This window comes from Pristiophorus japonicus, chromosome 1 (genome assembly GCF_044704955.1).
Source record: "Pristiophorus japonicus isolate sPriJap1 chromosome 1, sPriJap1.hap1, whole genome shotgun sequence".
In the NCBI taxonomy this organism is placed as follows: Eukaryota; Metazoa; Chordata; class Chondrichthyes; family Pristiophoridae; genus Pristiophorus; species Pristiophorus japonicus.
In genome coordinates this window covers 544,684,588-544,699,216 of record NC_091977.1, presented here as the reverse complement: position 1 = coordinate 544,699,216, position 14,629 = coordinate 544,684,588, and the positions used below count along the sequence as shown (strand labels likewise).

At 51.5% G+C, this 14,629-nt stretch overlaps 1 protein-coding gene across 4 annotated transcripts in view; it reads right to left on the bottom strand.

The window, feature by feature from the left end:
• The window catches only part of LOC139278449 (arf-GAP with GTPase, ANK repeat and PH domain-containing protein 1-like), a 578,697-nt gene that overhangs the window by 353,966 nt on the left and 210,102 nt on the right, over positions 1-14,629 (bottom strand). Inside the window, exon 1 of one of the 4 annotated variants that reach the window (XM_070897260.1) lies at positions 6,388-6,679. The exons of the other annotated variants lie outside the window; for them this stretch is intronic. Within the exon in view, the coding sequence (XP_070753361.1) occupies positions 6,388-6,487 (100 nt within the window). The 5' untranslated portion in view covers positions 6,488-6,679. Of the gene's footprint in view, positions 1-6,387; positions 6,680-14,629 lie in introns of those variants that run through there. 4 annotated transcript variants of the gene reach the window in all.

Here is a 14,629-nt window from a genome sequence, read left to right as displayed (position 1 = left end):
AGGCAGCTGCACAGACCTGGAATCGGGTGCACAACAACACATCTCATTGGCGACTAGACCATGGGGAAAAGTCACCCAGAACAAGTTGAAGACCATGTGAAATACAATGCAGACAACAGGAGAGTGCTACTAATATTCGATCCCTTAACCCTCTTCCTATCCCAGTTCCCCACCACCGAACCTCACCAGGGCTCTATCCTACAACACAATCTCTCAACTCCCGCAGAACTACCGTATTTATAAAACACCACCCTCCGTTCTCTCTCACCACTGTGCTACCTCCAGACTTTCCATTCTTGAATTGCTGCAATTTGAGGTTATCTCAGGTCTATGCTCCCAACACTGCTCATTCAAACCCTCCAATCACGTTCCAATCCCATCCACAGTAACTCCTCACAATCACTGCTGACTGACATCGTGCATGAATAAGATCATGGTTGTTTTTGTTATTTTGCCTCTTTGGCGTTTTTCCACCTTTACTTCCGTCAGCATCCTCGGATGTATCCCATCCAGTCCGGTGACTTATCTACTTTAAGTGCAGCCAGCCTTTCTAGTACCTCCTCTTTGTCAATTCTTATTTCATCCAGTATCTCAACAACCTCCTCTTTCACGATGACTTTGGCAGCATCTTCTTCCTTGGTGAAGACAGATGCAAAGAACTCATTTACTACCTCAGCCATGCTCTCTGCCTCCATGTGTAGGTCTCCTATTCAGTCCCTAATCAGCCCATTTACTATTTATGTGCTTATAGAAGACTTTTGGATTCCCTTTTATGTTGGCTGCCAGTCTTTTCTCATACTCTCTCTTTGCCCCTCTTATTTCCTTTTTCACTGCCCCTCTTGTCATGTATCTTACATTATTATATATAACTGTATCCCAACATGCTATACATGACTGTAATAAGATATGACCTGTAACCACCAGCATACCTTACCACCAGGGGTGCACGTGCAAGAGACAGGTATATAAGGACAGGTCTCAGGCAAGTGCAGCATTCCAGAGCTGGAAATAAAGGTGCAGGTCCAGAGTGACCTTGACTTCACGGCATGCCTCGTGTGAGTCTGTACTGAGGGGACAGGACTTTACACCTCTGAACTTTCTATAGCCTGGTTTTCACTTGAATTCTCAACCTGACTTCTGTCATACGCCCCCTTTTTCTGCTTCATCTTGCTCTCTATCCCTTTCGTCATCCAGCGAGCCCTGACTTTAGTTGCCCTGCCTTTCCCCTTCCTGGGAATATACGTAGGCTGTACCCAAATGAGCTGCTCTTTAAAGGCAGCTCATTGTTCAATTACAATTTGCCTGCCAATCTTTGATTCCAAGTTACGCAGGCCAGATCCGTTCTCAACCAATGAAATTTGCCTTCCTCAAATTAAGTATTTTTACTCTAGATTGCTCCCTGTCCTTTTCCATAGCTAATCGAAACCTTATGATACTATGATCGCTGTTCCCTAAATGTTCCCCTACTGACACTTGCTCCACCTGACCCACCTCATTCCCCAGAACCCGATCCAGGAATGCCTCCTTCCTCGTTGGGCCGGAAACGTACTGATCAAGAAATATCTCCTGAACACACTTCAGAAATCCGTTCCCCCTCTCTGCCCTTTACACTATCACTATCCCAGTCTGTATCAGGATAGGTGAAGTCCCCCATTATCACTACTCTATAGTTATTGTGCCTCCCTGTAATTTCCCTGCAAATTTACTCCTCTATATTCTTCCCACTAGTTGGCAGCCTATAGAATAAACCTAATCATGTAATGGCCCCTCTATTGTCTCCAAACTCTAACCAAATAGATTCTGTCCTTGACCCCTCCAGGACATCCTCTCTCTCCAGCACTGTAATATTCTCCTTACATAATACCGCATCCCCACCTTCTTTCTTTCCTTCCCTATCTTTCCTGAACACCTAGTATCCAGGAATACTTTGTACCCAATCCTGCCCTTTTTTGAGCCAAGTCTCCATTATAGCCATGAGATCATATTCACATCTGTCTCTCCCAAAGGTAAACGAGCCAAAGGAGGACAGTGGAAACGTTATAAGGACACCCTCAAAGCCTCCCTGGTAAAGTGTAACATCACCACTGACACCTGGGAGACCCTGGCCGCAGACCACCCGAGGTGGAGAAAGTGCATCTGGGAGGGCGTTGAGTTCTTCGAGTCTCAACGCAAAGAGCGTGAAGAGGTCAAGCGCAGGCAGCGGAAGGAGCGCTCGGCAAACCAGCCCCACCCACCCCTTCCCTCGGCAAATGTCTGTCCCGCCTGTAACAGGGTCTGTGGCTCTCGTATCAGACTGTTCAGCCGTCAAAGAACTCACTTAGGGAGTGGAAGCAAGTCTTCCTCGTTTCCGGGGGACTGCCTATGATGATGATGTCTCTCCGAATCCTTTGTGCACTCGGTTTCTTCTTTCTAATGCTACATCCTGGTGCCCATCCCCCTGCCGAATTAGTTTAAACACTCCCCCCCGCCCCCCGCAGAGATATTGGTACCGGCTCTGTTGAGGTGCAACCCGTCCGGCCTGTGCAGGTCCCACCTCCCCCAGAACCGATCCCAATGTCCTAGCTCTGGCTATACTCCCCAGTACCTCAACCTCACCTCACCAGTACTGAATACCCAGATTCACAGCCATCGCCCTTGCCATCTCCCGTGGCCTCTCTATTTAGGGAGCTAGGAGTTAAATTAAAAAGTAGGACCTCAAAGGTAGTAATCTCTGGATTGCGACCAGTGCCTCGTGCCACGTGCTAACCAGAGTAGAGGGAGCAGGATAGTTAGAATAAATACGTGGCTTGAGCAGTGGTGCAAGAGGGAGGGATTCAAATTCCTGGGACATTGGAACCAGTTCTCGGGGAAGTGGAACCTGTACAGAAGGAACGGTCTGCACTTGGGCAGGACTGGAACTGATGTCCTGGGGGTAACATTTGCTGATGCAGTTCAGGAGTGGAAGACACAAAAACCATGCCAGAAATTGTTGGTCACAGGAATGTGGGAAGGGAGGACCTTGAAACAACCACTATCACTAGGGGGGTAGTGCTGGACAGGCGAATGGGACTCAAGGTAGCCAAGTCCCCTGGTCCTGATGAAATGCATCCCAGGGTATGAAAAGAGATGGCGGAAGTTATAGCAGATGCATTCGTTATAATCTACCAACATTCTCTGGACTCTGAGGAGGTACCAGCGAATTGGAAAGCAGCTAATGTAACGCCTCTGTTTAAAAAAGGGGACAGAGAAAAGGCAGGTAACTATAGGCCGGTTAGTTTCCCATCTGTAGTGGGGAAATGCTTGAAGCTATCATTAAGGAAGAAATAGCGGGACATCTGGATAGGAATAGTGCAATCAAGCAGACGCATCATAGATTCATGAAGGGGAAATCATGTTTAACTAATTTACTGGAATTCTTTGAGGATATAACGAGCATGGTGGATAGAGGTGTACCGATGGATGTGGTGTATTTAGATTTTCAAAAGGCATTCAATAAGGTGCCACACAAAAGGTTACTGCAGAAGATAAAGGTACGCGGAGTCAGAGGAAATGTATTAGCATGGATAGAGAATTGGCTGGCTAACAGAAAGCAGAGAGTCGGGATAAACGGGTCCTTTTCGGGTTGGAAATCGGTGGTTAGTGGTGTGCCACAGGGATTGGTGCTGGGACCACAACTGTTTACAATATACATAGATGACCTGGAAGAGGGGACAGAGTGTAGTGTAACAAAATTTGCAGATAACACAAAGATTAGTGGGAAAACGGGTTATGTAGAGGGTACAGAGAGGCTGCAAAGAGATTTAGATAGGTTAAGCGAATGGGCTAAGATTTGGCAGATGGAATACAGTGTCAGAAAGTGTGAGGTCATCCACCTTGGGAAAAAACAGTAAAAGGGAATATTATTTGAATGGGGAGAAATTACAACATGCTGCGGTGCAGAGGGACCTGGGGGTCCTTGTGCATGAATCCCAAAAAGTTAGTTTGCAGGTGCAGCAGGTAATCAGGAAGGCGAATGGAATGTTGGCCTTCATTGCGAGAGGGATGGAGTACAAAAGCAGGGAGGTCCTGCTGCAACTGTACAGGGTATTGGTGAGGCCGCACCTGGAGTACTGCGTTCAGTTTTGGTCACCTTACTTAAGGAAGGATATACTAGCTTTGGAGGAAGTACAGAGACGATTCACTCGGCTGATTCCGGAGATGAGGGGGTTACCTTATGATGATAGATTGAGCAGACTAGGTCTTTACTCGTTGGAGTTCAGAAGGATGAGGGGTGATCTTATAGAAACATTTAAAATAATGAAAGGGATAGACAAGATAGAGGCAGAGAGGTTATTTCCACTGGTCGGGGAGACTAGAACTAGGGGGCACAGCCTCAAAATACGGGGAAGCCAATTTAAAACCGAGTTGAGAAGGAATTTCTTCTCCCAGAGGGTTGTGAATCTGTGGAATTCTCTGCCCAAGGAAGCAGTTGAGGCTAGCTCATTGAATGTATTCAAGTCACAGATAGATAGATTTTTAACCAATAAGGAAATTAAGGGTTATGGGGAGCGGGCGGGTAAGTGGAGCTGAGTCCACGGCCAGATCAGCCATGATCTTGTTGAATGGCGGAGCAGGCTCGAGGGGCTAGATGGCCTACTCCTATTCCTAATTCTTATGTTCTTATATTAACTGGGCTTGTATTCACTGGAGTTCAGAAGAATGAGAGGGGATCTCATAGAAACGTTTAAAATTCTGACGGGTTTAGACAGGTTAGATGCAGGAAGAATGTTCCCAATGTTGGGGAAGTCCAGAACCAGGGGTCACAGTCTAAGGACAAGGGGTAAGCCATTTAGGACGGAGATGAGGAGAAACTTCTTCACCCAGAGAGTGGTGAACCTGTGGAATTCCCTACCACAGAAAGTTGTTGAGGTCAATTCACTAAATATATTCAAAAAGGAGTTAGATGTAGTCCTTACTACTAGGGGGATCAAGGGGTATGGCAAGAAAGCAGGAATGGGGTACTGAAGTTGCATGTTCAGCCATGAACTCATTGAATGGTGGTGCAGGCTCGAAGGGCCGAATGGCCTACTCCTGCACCTACTTTCTATGTTTCCCATCATCTCATTCGCAGACAAGACCATCTCTGACCACTTCCTCATATCCCTCACCACCCATATCCCTCCACTCACTTCCAATCCCACTTCCTTCAGTGTCCGCCCCTGGAAAAATTTCCCCAAATCACTTTCAAAATCCCAATTGCCTAGTCTATGGCTGTCCATTTACCGCCAATCTCTTCAATCCTCCATCATCTCCAGCGATGGTGTCCTTGTCTCCAGTAAATTCTCCACCATCTCCCATTCTGGCTGTTCCCCCAGTATGGCCCCCACCTTCGCTCTCTCAAATCCAAGGGGAGCAGACCATATTGAGTGCTACTGGGTTTCACTCTCCTCTGCAAAACCACCCACTACTCCCAGATCATCTTGGACATCAAAGACAACCCCGACAACTCTTCTCTTCTTCAGCCTTAGGTCCGGAGTGAACACCTCCTTTACACCCTCTCCTTTTCCCCAGCCACACTCAACAATCGTGGGAACCTTATGGACCTCTTTGCAGCTTGGAGCATTTTTTTACATTGAAGGTGTTATACAAATGCAAGTTATTGTCTCTCTTCATCCTTCTTGACTGCCCTTTGACCCCATTCGCCACTCTCTTCATCTCTAGTGTCTCTCCACAGCCCAGATCCAAGGCACTGCTCCCGACAACATCTTCTCGAACTCACGGCTCTTCACCGGGTGCCTGTGTTACTGAGATTTAGCATCAAGTAAAAACTCCACATTACCTGTCACAAGAGGGAGGACATCACTTCCAACATATTCTCCTCTGTTCCATGGTCACCTCTGGCGCACCCCATTCTAGAAGCCCTTCCTTGGTTTATATACTCTGCCCCACTGATACAGGGAAGTAGAGTCAGCTTCAAGCTGCACGGTGACAATATCCAGCTCGAACTCTCTGCTCCCTCCCGATCAAAGGCTGTAGCCACATTCTCCAGCTGCCTGCCTGACGTTACGACTGGATACACCAAAATTCCCTCAAACTTAGTGATAGAAAACGACTTTGGCTCCTCCCAGCACCAAGGTCCCGGGGCAGGAGGTACAGAACCTTAGGACTCTGAGTAACACCGAACTGAGCTTCCACTGGTGGCAACGAGTGAACAAGGTGTGTTGCACCCACTGTGCTCACCGTCTGTTCCTTAGACACAACTGACTGGAATCACAGGCAGTGCCAAATAGATACGACTGCACCGAGTGTTGGTGCTTCTGCCACTGATATTATTAAACACTTAGTACAGGTCTGGTGGAAACTGCAGATTACCTGAGTACACAATAAACACAGCCACACCTCCCCAAGGGTCCCAGCACTTTGCTGTACCTGTTTCCAAACAGTATGGATTAGCGATGACCAACACCTCTCCCTCTTCCGCCTCACGCCTCAGTAGTTTGTGCAGCCGGCTGGTCCCCAAGCACATCATTGTGTCTCTGTCTGTCTCGTCTCTTCACATGGCTGTCTGTGCCTTCGACACTTTGCACTGAAATTGTTAAACCTGAAAATCCAGCATCGCCGCTGCTGCACACCGACAGGGAGCCCACGTAAACACAGCAAACCAACTGCCCGACTGCAGGAAACCCAATCGGTTAGGACGGCTGAAGTTTCAAAACTGGAAAATTTCTCAGCCTTTGGCCTGGTTTCAAGATTCAAACATGAGACTTCAGTTTCCAGATCACAACACTGCAACTGCCAGTACTATGTTAACGCTCCCTGTGCTCGAGTCTCACTGCTCACACAATCTCAAACTGAAACTGGACACGTGCATGCCAGCCAGCATCAACAGCACTGCCCCAACAGCCTCAGACTCCGATATATTCCCAACTGCTGACATCCAGACCTCAAAACTGGGAACCTACTAATTCCTCCACCCCCTCGGGTACTATTCATAGGAACAGGAGGAGGCCATTCAGCTCTGTAACCCTCAATATCCTCACCTCGTGTGTGTGTGTGTGTGTATGTGTGTGTGTGTGGGAGAGAGGGAGGAAGGGAGGAGCGTGGTGAGCGAGCACGGGGGGCAGGAGAGCGCGCGGGGGGGGGGGGAAGAGAGTGCAGGGGGGGGAAGAGAGCGCGGGGGGGGGGGAAGAGCGCGGGGGGAAGAGAGCGCAGGGGGGGGGGGAGAGCGCGGGAGGGGGGGGGGAAAGCGCGGGGGGGAAGAGAGCGCGGGGGGGAAGAGAGCGCGGGGGGGGAGAGCGCGGGGGGGGGAGAGCGCGGGGGGGGGAAGAGAGCGCGGCGGGGGGGAAGAGAGCGCGGCGGGGGGGGGGAGAGAGTGCGGGAGGGGGAAGAGAGCGCGGCGGGGGGGGGGAGAGAGTGCGGGGGGGGGGAAGAGAGCGCGGGGGGGGGAAGAGAGCGGGGCGGGGGGGGGAGAGAGTGCGGGGGGGGGAAGAGAGCGCGGGGGGGGAAGAGAGCGCGGGGGGGGCGAAGAGAGCGCGGGGGGGGGAAGAGAGCGCGGCGGGGGGGGCGAAGAGAGCGCGGGGGGGGGAAGAGAGCGCGGGGGGGGGAAGAGAGCGCGGGGGGGGGAAGAGAGCGCGGGGGGGGGCGAAGAGAGCGCGGGGGGGGGAAGAGAGCGCGGGGGGGGGAAGAGAGCGCGGGGGGAGGGAAGAGAGCGCGGGGGGAGGGAAGAGAGCGCGGGGGGGGGAAGAGAGCGCGGGGGGGGGAAGAGAGCGCGGGGGGAGGGAAGAGAGCGCGGGGGGGCGAAGAGAGCGCGGGGGGAGGGAAGAGAGCGCGGGGGGGGGAAGAGAGCGCGGCGGGGGGGGGAAGAGAGCGCGGGGGGGGGAAGAGAGCGCGGGGGGGGCGAAGAGAGCGCGGGGGGGGAAGAGAGCGCGGGGGGGGGAAGAGAGCGCGGGGGGGGGAAGAGAGCGCGGCGGGGGGGGGGAGAGAGTGCGGGGGGGGGAAGAGAGCGCGGGGGGGGAAGAGAGCGCGGGGGGGGAAGAGAGCGCGGGGGGGGCGAAGAGAGCGCGGGGGGGGCGAAGAGAGCGCGGGGGGGGGAAGAGAGCGCGGGGGGGGGAAGAGAGCGCGGGGGGGGCGAAGAGAGCGCGGGGGGGGGAAGAGAGCGCGGGGGGGGGAAGAGAGCGCGGGGGGGGAAGAGAGCGCGGGGGGGGCGAAGAGAGCGCGGGGGGGGAAGAGAGCGCGGGGGGGGCGAAGAGAGCGCGGGGGGGGGAAGAGAGCGCGGGGGGGGCGAAGAGAGCGCGGGGGGGGGAAGAGAGCGCGGGGGGGGAAGAGAGCGCGGGGGGGGCGAAGAGAGCGCGGGGGGGGAAGAGAGCGCGGGGGGGGAAGAGAGCGCGGGGGGGGCGAAGAGAGCGCGGGGGGGGCGAAGAGAGCGCGGGGGGGGAAGAGAGCGCGGGGGGGGGAAGAGAGCGCGGGGGGGGGAAGAGAGCGCGGGGGGGGGAAGAGAGCGCGGGGGGGGAAGAGAGCGCGGGGGGGGAAGAGAGCGCGGGGGGGGGAAGAGAGCGCGGGGGGGGGGAAGAGAGCGCGGGGGGGGAAGAGAGCGCGGGGGGGGAAGAGAGCGCGGGGGGGGAAGAGAGCGCGAGAGCGGGGGAGAGGGGGGAGGGAGAGAGGAAGTGGAAGAGGGAGGGAGTGAGTAAGTGAGAGAATTGGCAGCTAGCTGCTGCACACTGTTGGAGCAATCCCAATGGAGTATGCAAGGCAAAGGTCCTCCACCAACCTGACTCCGCCACTCAGCATTGCCCCCCCAGTCATCAAGGCGCAGCCTTGGACAACACGGACCACTTCCCATACCTCTGGAGCCTATCAGCAAGGGCAGACATCGATGACGATGTCCAACACCGCCTCTCGTGTGCCAGCGCAGTCTTCGGTCGCCTGAGGAAGAGAGTGTTTCAAGACCAGGACCTCAAATCTGGCACCAAGCTTATGCTCGACAGGGCAGTAATGATATCCGCCCTCCTATATGGCTCAAGCAACGTGGACCATATACAGTAGACACCTCAAAGTACCACCAACGCTGCCTCCGCAAGAACCTGCAAATCCACTGGGAGGATAGACACATCAACGTCAGTGTTCTCGATCAGGCCAACATCTCCAGCATTGAAGCACTAACCACACGCGACCAGCTTCGTTGGCAGGCCACATTGTCCACATGCCCGACACGAGACTCCCTAAGCAAGCGCTCCACTCGGAACTCTTACACGGCAAGTGAGCCCCAGGTGGGCAGAGGAAACGCTTCAAGGACACCCTCAAAGCCTCCCTGATAAAATGCAACATCCCCACCGAGACCTGGGAGTCCCTGGCCCAAGACTGCCCTAAGTGGAGGAAGTGCATCCGGGAGGGCGCTGAGCACCTCGAGTCTCGTCGCCGAGAGCATGCAGAAACCAAGCGCAGGCAGCGGAAGGAGTGTGCGGCAAACCAGTCCCACCCTCCCCTTCCCTCAACCACTGTCTGTCCCACCTGTGACAGAGACTGTAATTCCTGTATTGGAATGTTCAGTCACCTGAGAACTCACTTTTAGAGTGGAAGCAGGTCTTCCTCGATCTCGAGGGACTGCCTATGATGATGATGATGTACAGGCAACCACTCTGCTTTGAGAGTCACATTACTTCCACAGATCTAAAACTGTCGAGTGCCATTTCCCTCCCAACCTCTATTGAAATCGGTTCCTGTTCCCATCTGATACAGTTATACAGAGGCTCCATTGTTAAATGCTGAAAAACTCGTCATTCCACCTCTCCCAACCTGCTCTGAGCACTGAGATTCACTGCACAGTAAGCGAGGTCAGTCGCATTATATGGTAGAATTCTTCATTAAGACGGAGAGTGACACAGTTAATTCAGAGACTAAGGTCCTGAACGTAAGGAAAGGAACTTCTCTGGTATGGGACCCCAGCTCTTTACATTATACATTAATGAGTTGGATGAAGGAATTGAGTGCAATATCTCCCTAAGTTTGCAGATGACACTAAACTGGGTGGCAGTGTGAGCTGTGAGGAGGATGCTAAGAGGCTGTATGGTGATTTGGACAGGTTAGGTGAGTGGGCAAATGCATGGCAAATGCAGTACAATGTAGATAAATGTGAGGTTATCCACTTTGGTGGCAAAAACACAAAGGCAGAATATTATCTGAATGGCGGCAGATTAGGAAAAGGGGAGGTGTAACGAGACCTGGATGTCATGTTACATCAGTCATTGAAAGTTGGCATGCAGGTACAGCAGGCGGTGAAGAAGGCAAATGGTATGTTGGCCTTCATAGCGAGGGGATTTGAGTATAGGAGCAGGGAGGTCTTACTGCAGTTGTACAGGGCCTTGGTGAGGCCTCACCTGGAATATTGTGTTCAGTTTTGGTCTCCGAATCTGAGGAAGGACGTTCTTGCTATTGAGGGAGTGCAGCGAAGTTTCACCAGACTGATATCCGAGTTGGCAGGACTGACATATGAGGAGAGACTGGATCAACTGGGCCTGTATTCACTGGAGTTTAGAAGAATGAGAGGGGATCTCATAGAAACATAACATTCTGACGGGACTGGACAGATTAGATGCAGGAACAATGTTCCCGATGTTGGGGAAGTCCAGAACCAGTCTTAGGATAAGGGGTAAGCCATTTAGGACTGAGATGAGGAGAAACCTCTTCACTCAGAGAGTTGTTAACCTGTGGAATTCTCTACCGCAGAGAGTTGTTGATGCCAGTTCATTGGATATATTCAAGAGGGAGTTAGATATGGCCCTTACGGCTAAAGGGATCAAGGGGTATTGAGAAAAAGCAGGAAAGGGATACTGAGGGAATGATCAGCCATGATCTTATTGAATGGCGGTGCAGGCTCGATGGGCCGAATGGCCTACTCCTGCACCTTTTTTCTATGTAAAACACGGGGGAAGATACCGTACACACTGACAGACGGCAGAGATACTGTACACACTGACACACAGGGGAGATACATAGAAACATAAAAATAGGTGCAGGATTAGGCCATTCGATAGGATTATGGCTGATCATTCCCTCAGTACCCCTTTCCTGCTTTCTCTCCATACCCCTTGATCCCCTTTAGCCGTAAGGGCCATATCTAACTCCCCCTTGAATATATCCAATGAACTGGCCTCAACAACTCTCTGCGGCAGGGAATTCCACAGGTTAACAACTCTCTGAGTGAAGAAGTTTCTCCTCATCTCAGTCCTAAATGGCTTACCCCTTATCCTCAGACTGTGTCCCCTGGTTCTGGACTTCCCCAACATCGGGAACAATCCACCCGCCTCTAACCTGTTCCGTCCCATCAGAATCTTGTATGTTTCTGTGAGATCCCCTCTCATTCTTCTAAACTCCAATGTAAAAAGGCCCAGTTGATCCAGTCCCTCCTCATATGTCAGTCCAGCCATCCCTGGAATCAGTATGGTGAACCTTTGCTGCACTCCCTCAATAGCAAGAACGTCCTTCCTCAGATTAGGAGACCAAAACTGAACACAATATTCCAGGTGAGGCCTCACCAAGGCCCTGTACAACTGCAGTAAGACCTCCCTGCTCCTATACTCAAATCCCCTAGCTATGAAGGCCAACATACCATTTGCCTTCTTAACCGCCTGCTGTACCTGCATGCCAACTTTCAATGACTGATGAACCATGACACCCAGGTCTCGTTGCACCTCCCATTTTCCTAATCTGCCACCATTCAGATAATATTCTGTCTTTGCGTTTTTGCCCCCAAAGTGGCTAACCTCACATTTATCCACATTATACTGCATCTACCATGTATTTGCCCACTCACCTAACATGACGAAGTCACCCTCCAGCCTCTTCGCATCCTCCTCACAGCTCACACCGCCACCCAGCTTAGTGTCATCTGCAAACTTGGAGATATTACACTCAATTCCTTCATCTAAATCGTTAATGTATATTGTAAATAGCTGGGGTCCCAGCACTGAGCCCTGCGGCACCCCACTAGTCACTGCCTGCCATTCTGAAAAGGACCCGTTTATCCCGACTCTCTGCTTCCTGTCTGCCAACCAATTCTCTATCCATGTCAGTACATTACCCCCAATACCATGTGCTTTAATTTTGCACACCAATCTCTTGTGTGGGACCTTGTCATTGGCCTTTTGAAAGTCCTTTTCAAAGTGATAGAGTGGCAGAGTGTTGATAACCAGAGGAAACAGATTTAAGGTAACTGGCCGCTGAGCCAATCTCCACCAATAATTTGCCTTCAGTTCCGAGCTTAAACTTTAGCTGTCTGTTAGGAGGGATTTCATCGAATGCCTTTTGGAAGTCCATATAAATAACATCGACAGACAATGTTGTTTGAGGGATAAATCTTGGCCCAGGTGAACTCCCCTGCTCTGCTTGCAATAGTCCCGTGGGATCTTTACATCCTCCTGAGGGGGCAGACGTGGTCTCAGATTAACGCCATTTAATCCAGATTCTCCCGGAAACCTGTTTGCCTAGATAAAAGGAGTTTAAACTCACCGAAGCATCGCCCTCAGACTCCTCAGAGCACTCACAGCCCGAGTAAAGTGGCCACTTAATGGAGTGAGTTTGAGAGACGGCAGCAGATTCTCGCCCTTGTTCTCAGGACGATGAAGCTTTTTGTGTGTAGGTGGTGCGATTGTTGTCATTTATCCCTTTCTTCCTCTCCCCCGAGCAATCTGCTGACTTATCATCTTTTCCCTCTGAGTCACACAGCATCAGACAGAAAATCACGTGGTCGTTTCCTGCGTCTCTGCCTGGTGTGCTTGAGCTGACAACAGGCTGCGGTAGTGTGGGATAATGTGTGGCAGTGGGAGGTGTATACGTGTGTGAGTGCGATTACATGTTCAAAAAGACCATGCTATCACGATACAGTGTGTGCACGTGGTGTGTTCAACTCAGAATCTTACAGCACAGCAGGCCATGCAGCCAATCATGCCTGTGCCAACCCCTTAAAAGAGTCCCGCTCGCCTGCTCTTTCCCCATAACCCCACAAACATTTCCTTTTCAAAGTATATATCCAGTATACTCGGGTGAATAGGAGGATTTGGCTCAGCTCTGAAGTCATCCACCATGAAATATCCTGCTGGCATACTCCATTTTGGTTCACTTTTGAACGATGCCCGATGGTGAGGTTGTATGGGGTTGCTACTAGCCGCAGAATTGTACCGCAGCCGATGGTCAGCGCCTGGGGAAGAGGGGAACACACGGGAGACAAAGAAGAAATGAAAACTGAGGAAGAACGGAACACTCGGCTGCAGGAAATCCAGTGAGCCACAAGATGGCAGCAGTTGTCCCTGTATAACTGCACAGTGCGGATCAGTCAGTCACTCAGCTTCGGGATCTTGCAGCTTAACTACTTGCATTTAACGCAGAAAAATATCCCAAGGCTCTTCCCAGGAGCGAAATCAAACAAAATTTGACACCGAGCCACACTAGGAGATATTGGGATAGATGACCAAAACCTCAGTCAAAGAGGTAGGAATTAAGGAGGAAAGAGAGGTAAAGAGGCGGAGAGGTTTAGGGAGGGAGTTCCAGAGCTTCGGGCCCAGGCAGCTGAAGGCTGAAATCTGGGATGCGCAAGAGGCCAGAATTGGAGGAGCGCAGAGATTTGTAGGGTTGGATTAGAGAGATAGGGAGGGGCGAGGCCATGGAGGGATTTGAAAACAAGAATGAGAATTTTAAAATCGAGGCGTTGCTTAACTGGGAGCTAATGTAGGTCAGTGAGCACAGGGGGTGATAGGTGAACGGGACTTGGTGCGAGTTAGGTCACAGGGCAGCCGAGTTTTGGATGAGCTCAAGTTTAAGGACATGGAAGGCCGGCCGGGCAGGAGGAGTGCATTGAACCGAGTGCGAGCAGCATCAACCATTCCACACCACGCCACTCCACCCACTCGGGTTTAAAGGAAGGTGTTAAAAGAGGAGAGAGAGGTGGTGACGGCAGGAGAGTTTGGGCAGGGAATTAAATCTCAGTTAGGATCACACAGATCAGTATGGATGAGGGAGGCCTTTCGGCCCATTCAACTCATTCCACCCACCCCAGAAAACTGCCCCCAATCATTCCATCTAACTTTCTTAGGCAGTCCCTCGGAGTCAAGGATGACTTGCTTCCACACTCAAAATGAGTTCTCATGTGACTGATGAGTCCTACAAGAACATAAGAAATAGGAGCAGGAGTAGGCCATTCGGCCCCTCGAGCCTGCTCCGCCATTTAATACCATCATGGCTGATCGATCATGGACTCAGCTCCACTTCCCCGCCCGCTCCCCATAACCCTTTATTCCCTTATCTGTCTATCTCGGCCTTAAATATATTCAATGACAGCCTCCACACCTCTCTGGGGCAGAAAATTCCACAGATTTACAACCCTCTGAAGGAAGAAATTCCTCCTCATCTCAGTTTTAAATGGGCGGCCCCTTATTCTGAGACTATGCCCCCTAGTTTTAGTTTCCCCACGAGTGAAAACATCCTCTCTGCATCCGCCTGGTCGAACCCCCTCATTACCTTATATATTTTGATAAGATCACCTCTCATTCTTCTGAATTCCAATGAGTATAGGCCCAACCTACTCAACCCATCTTCATAAGTCAACCCCCTCATCTCCAGAATCAACCGAGTGAACCTTCTCTGAACAGCCTCCAATGCAAGTATATCCTTCCTTAAATAC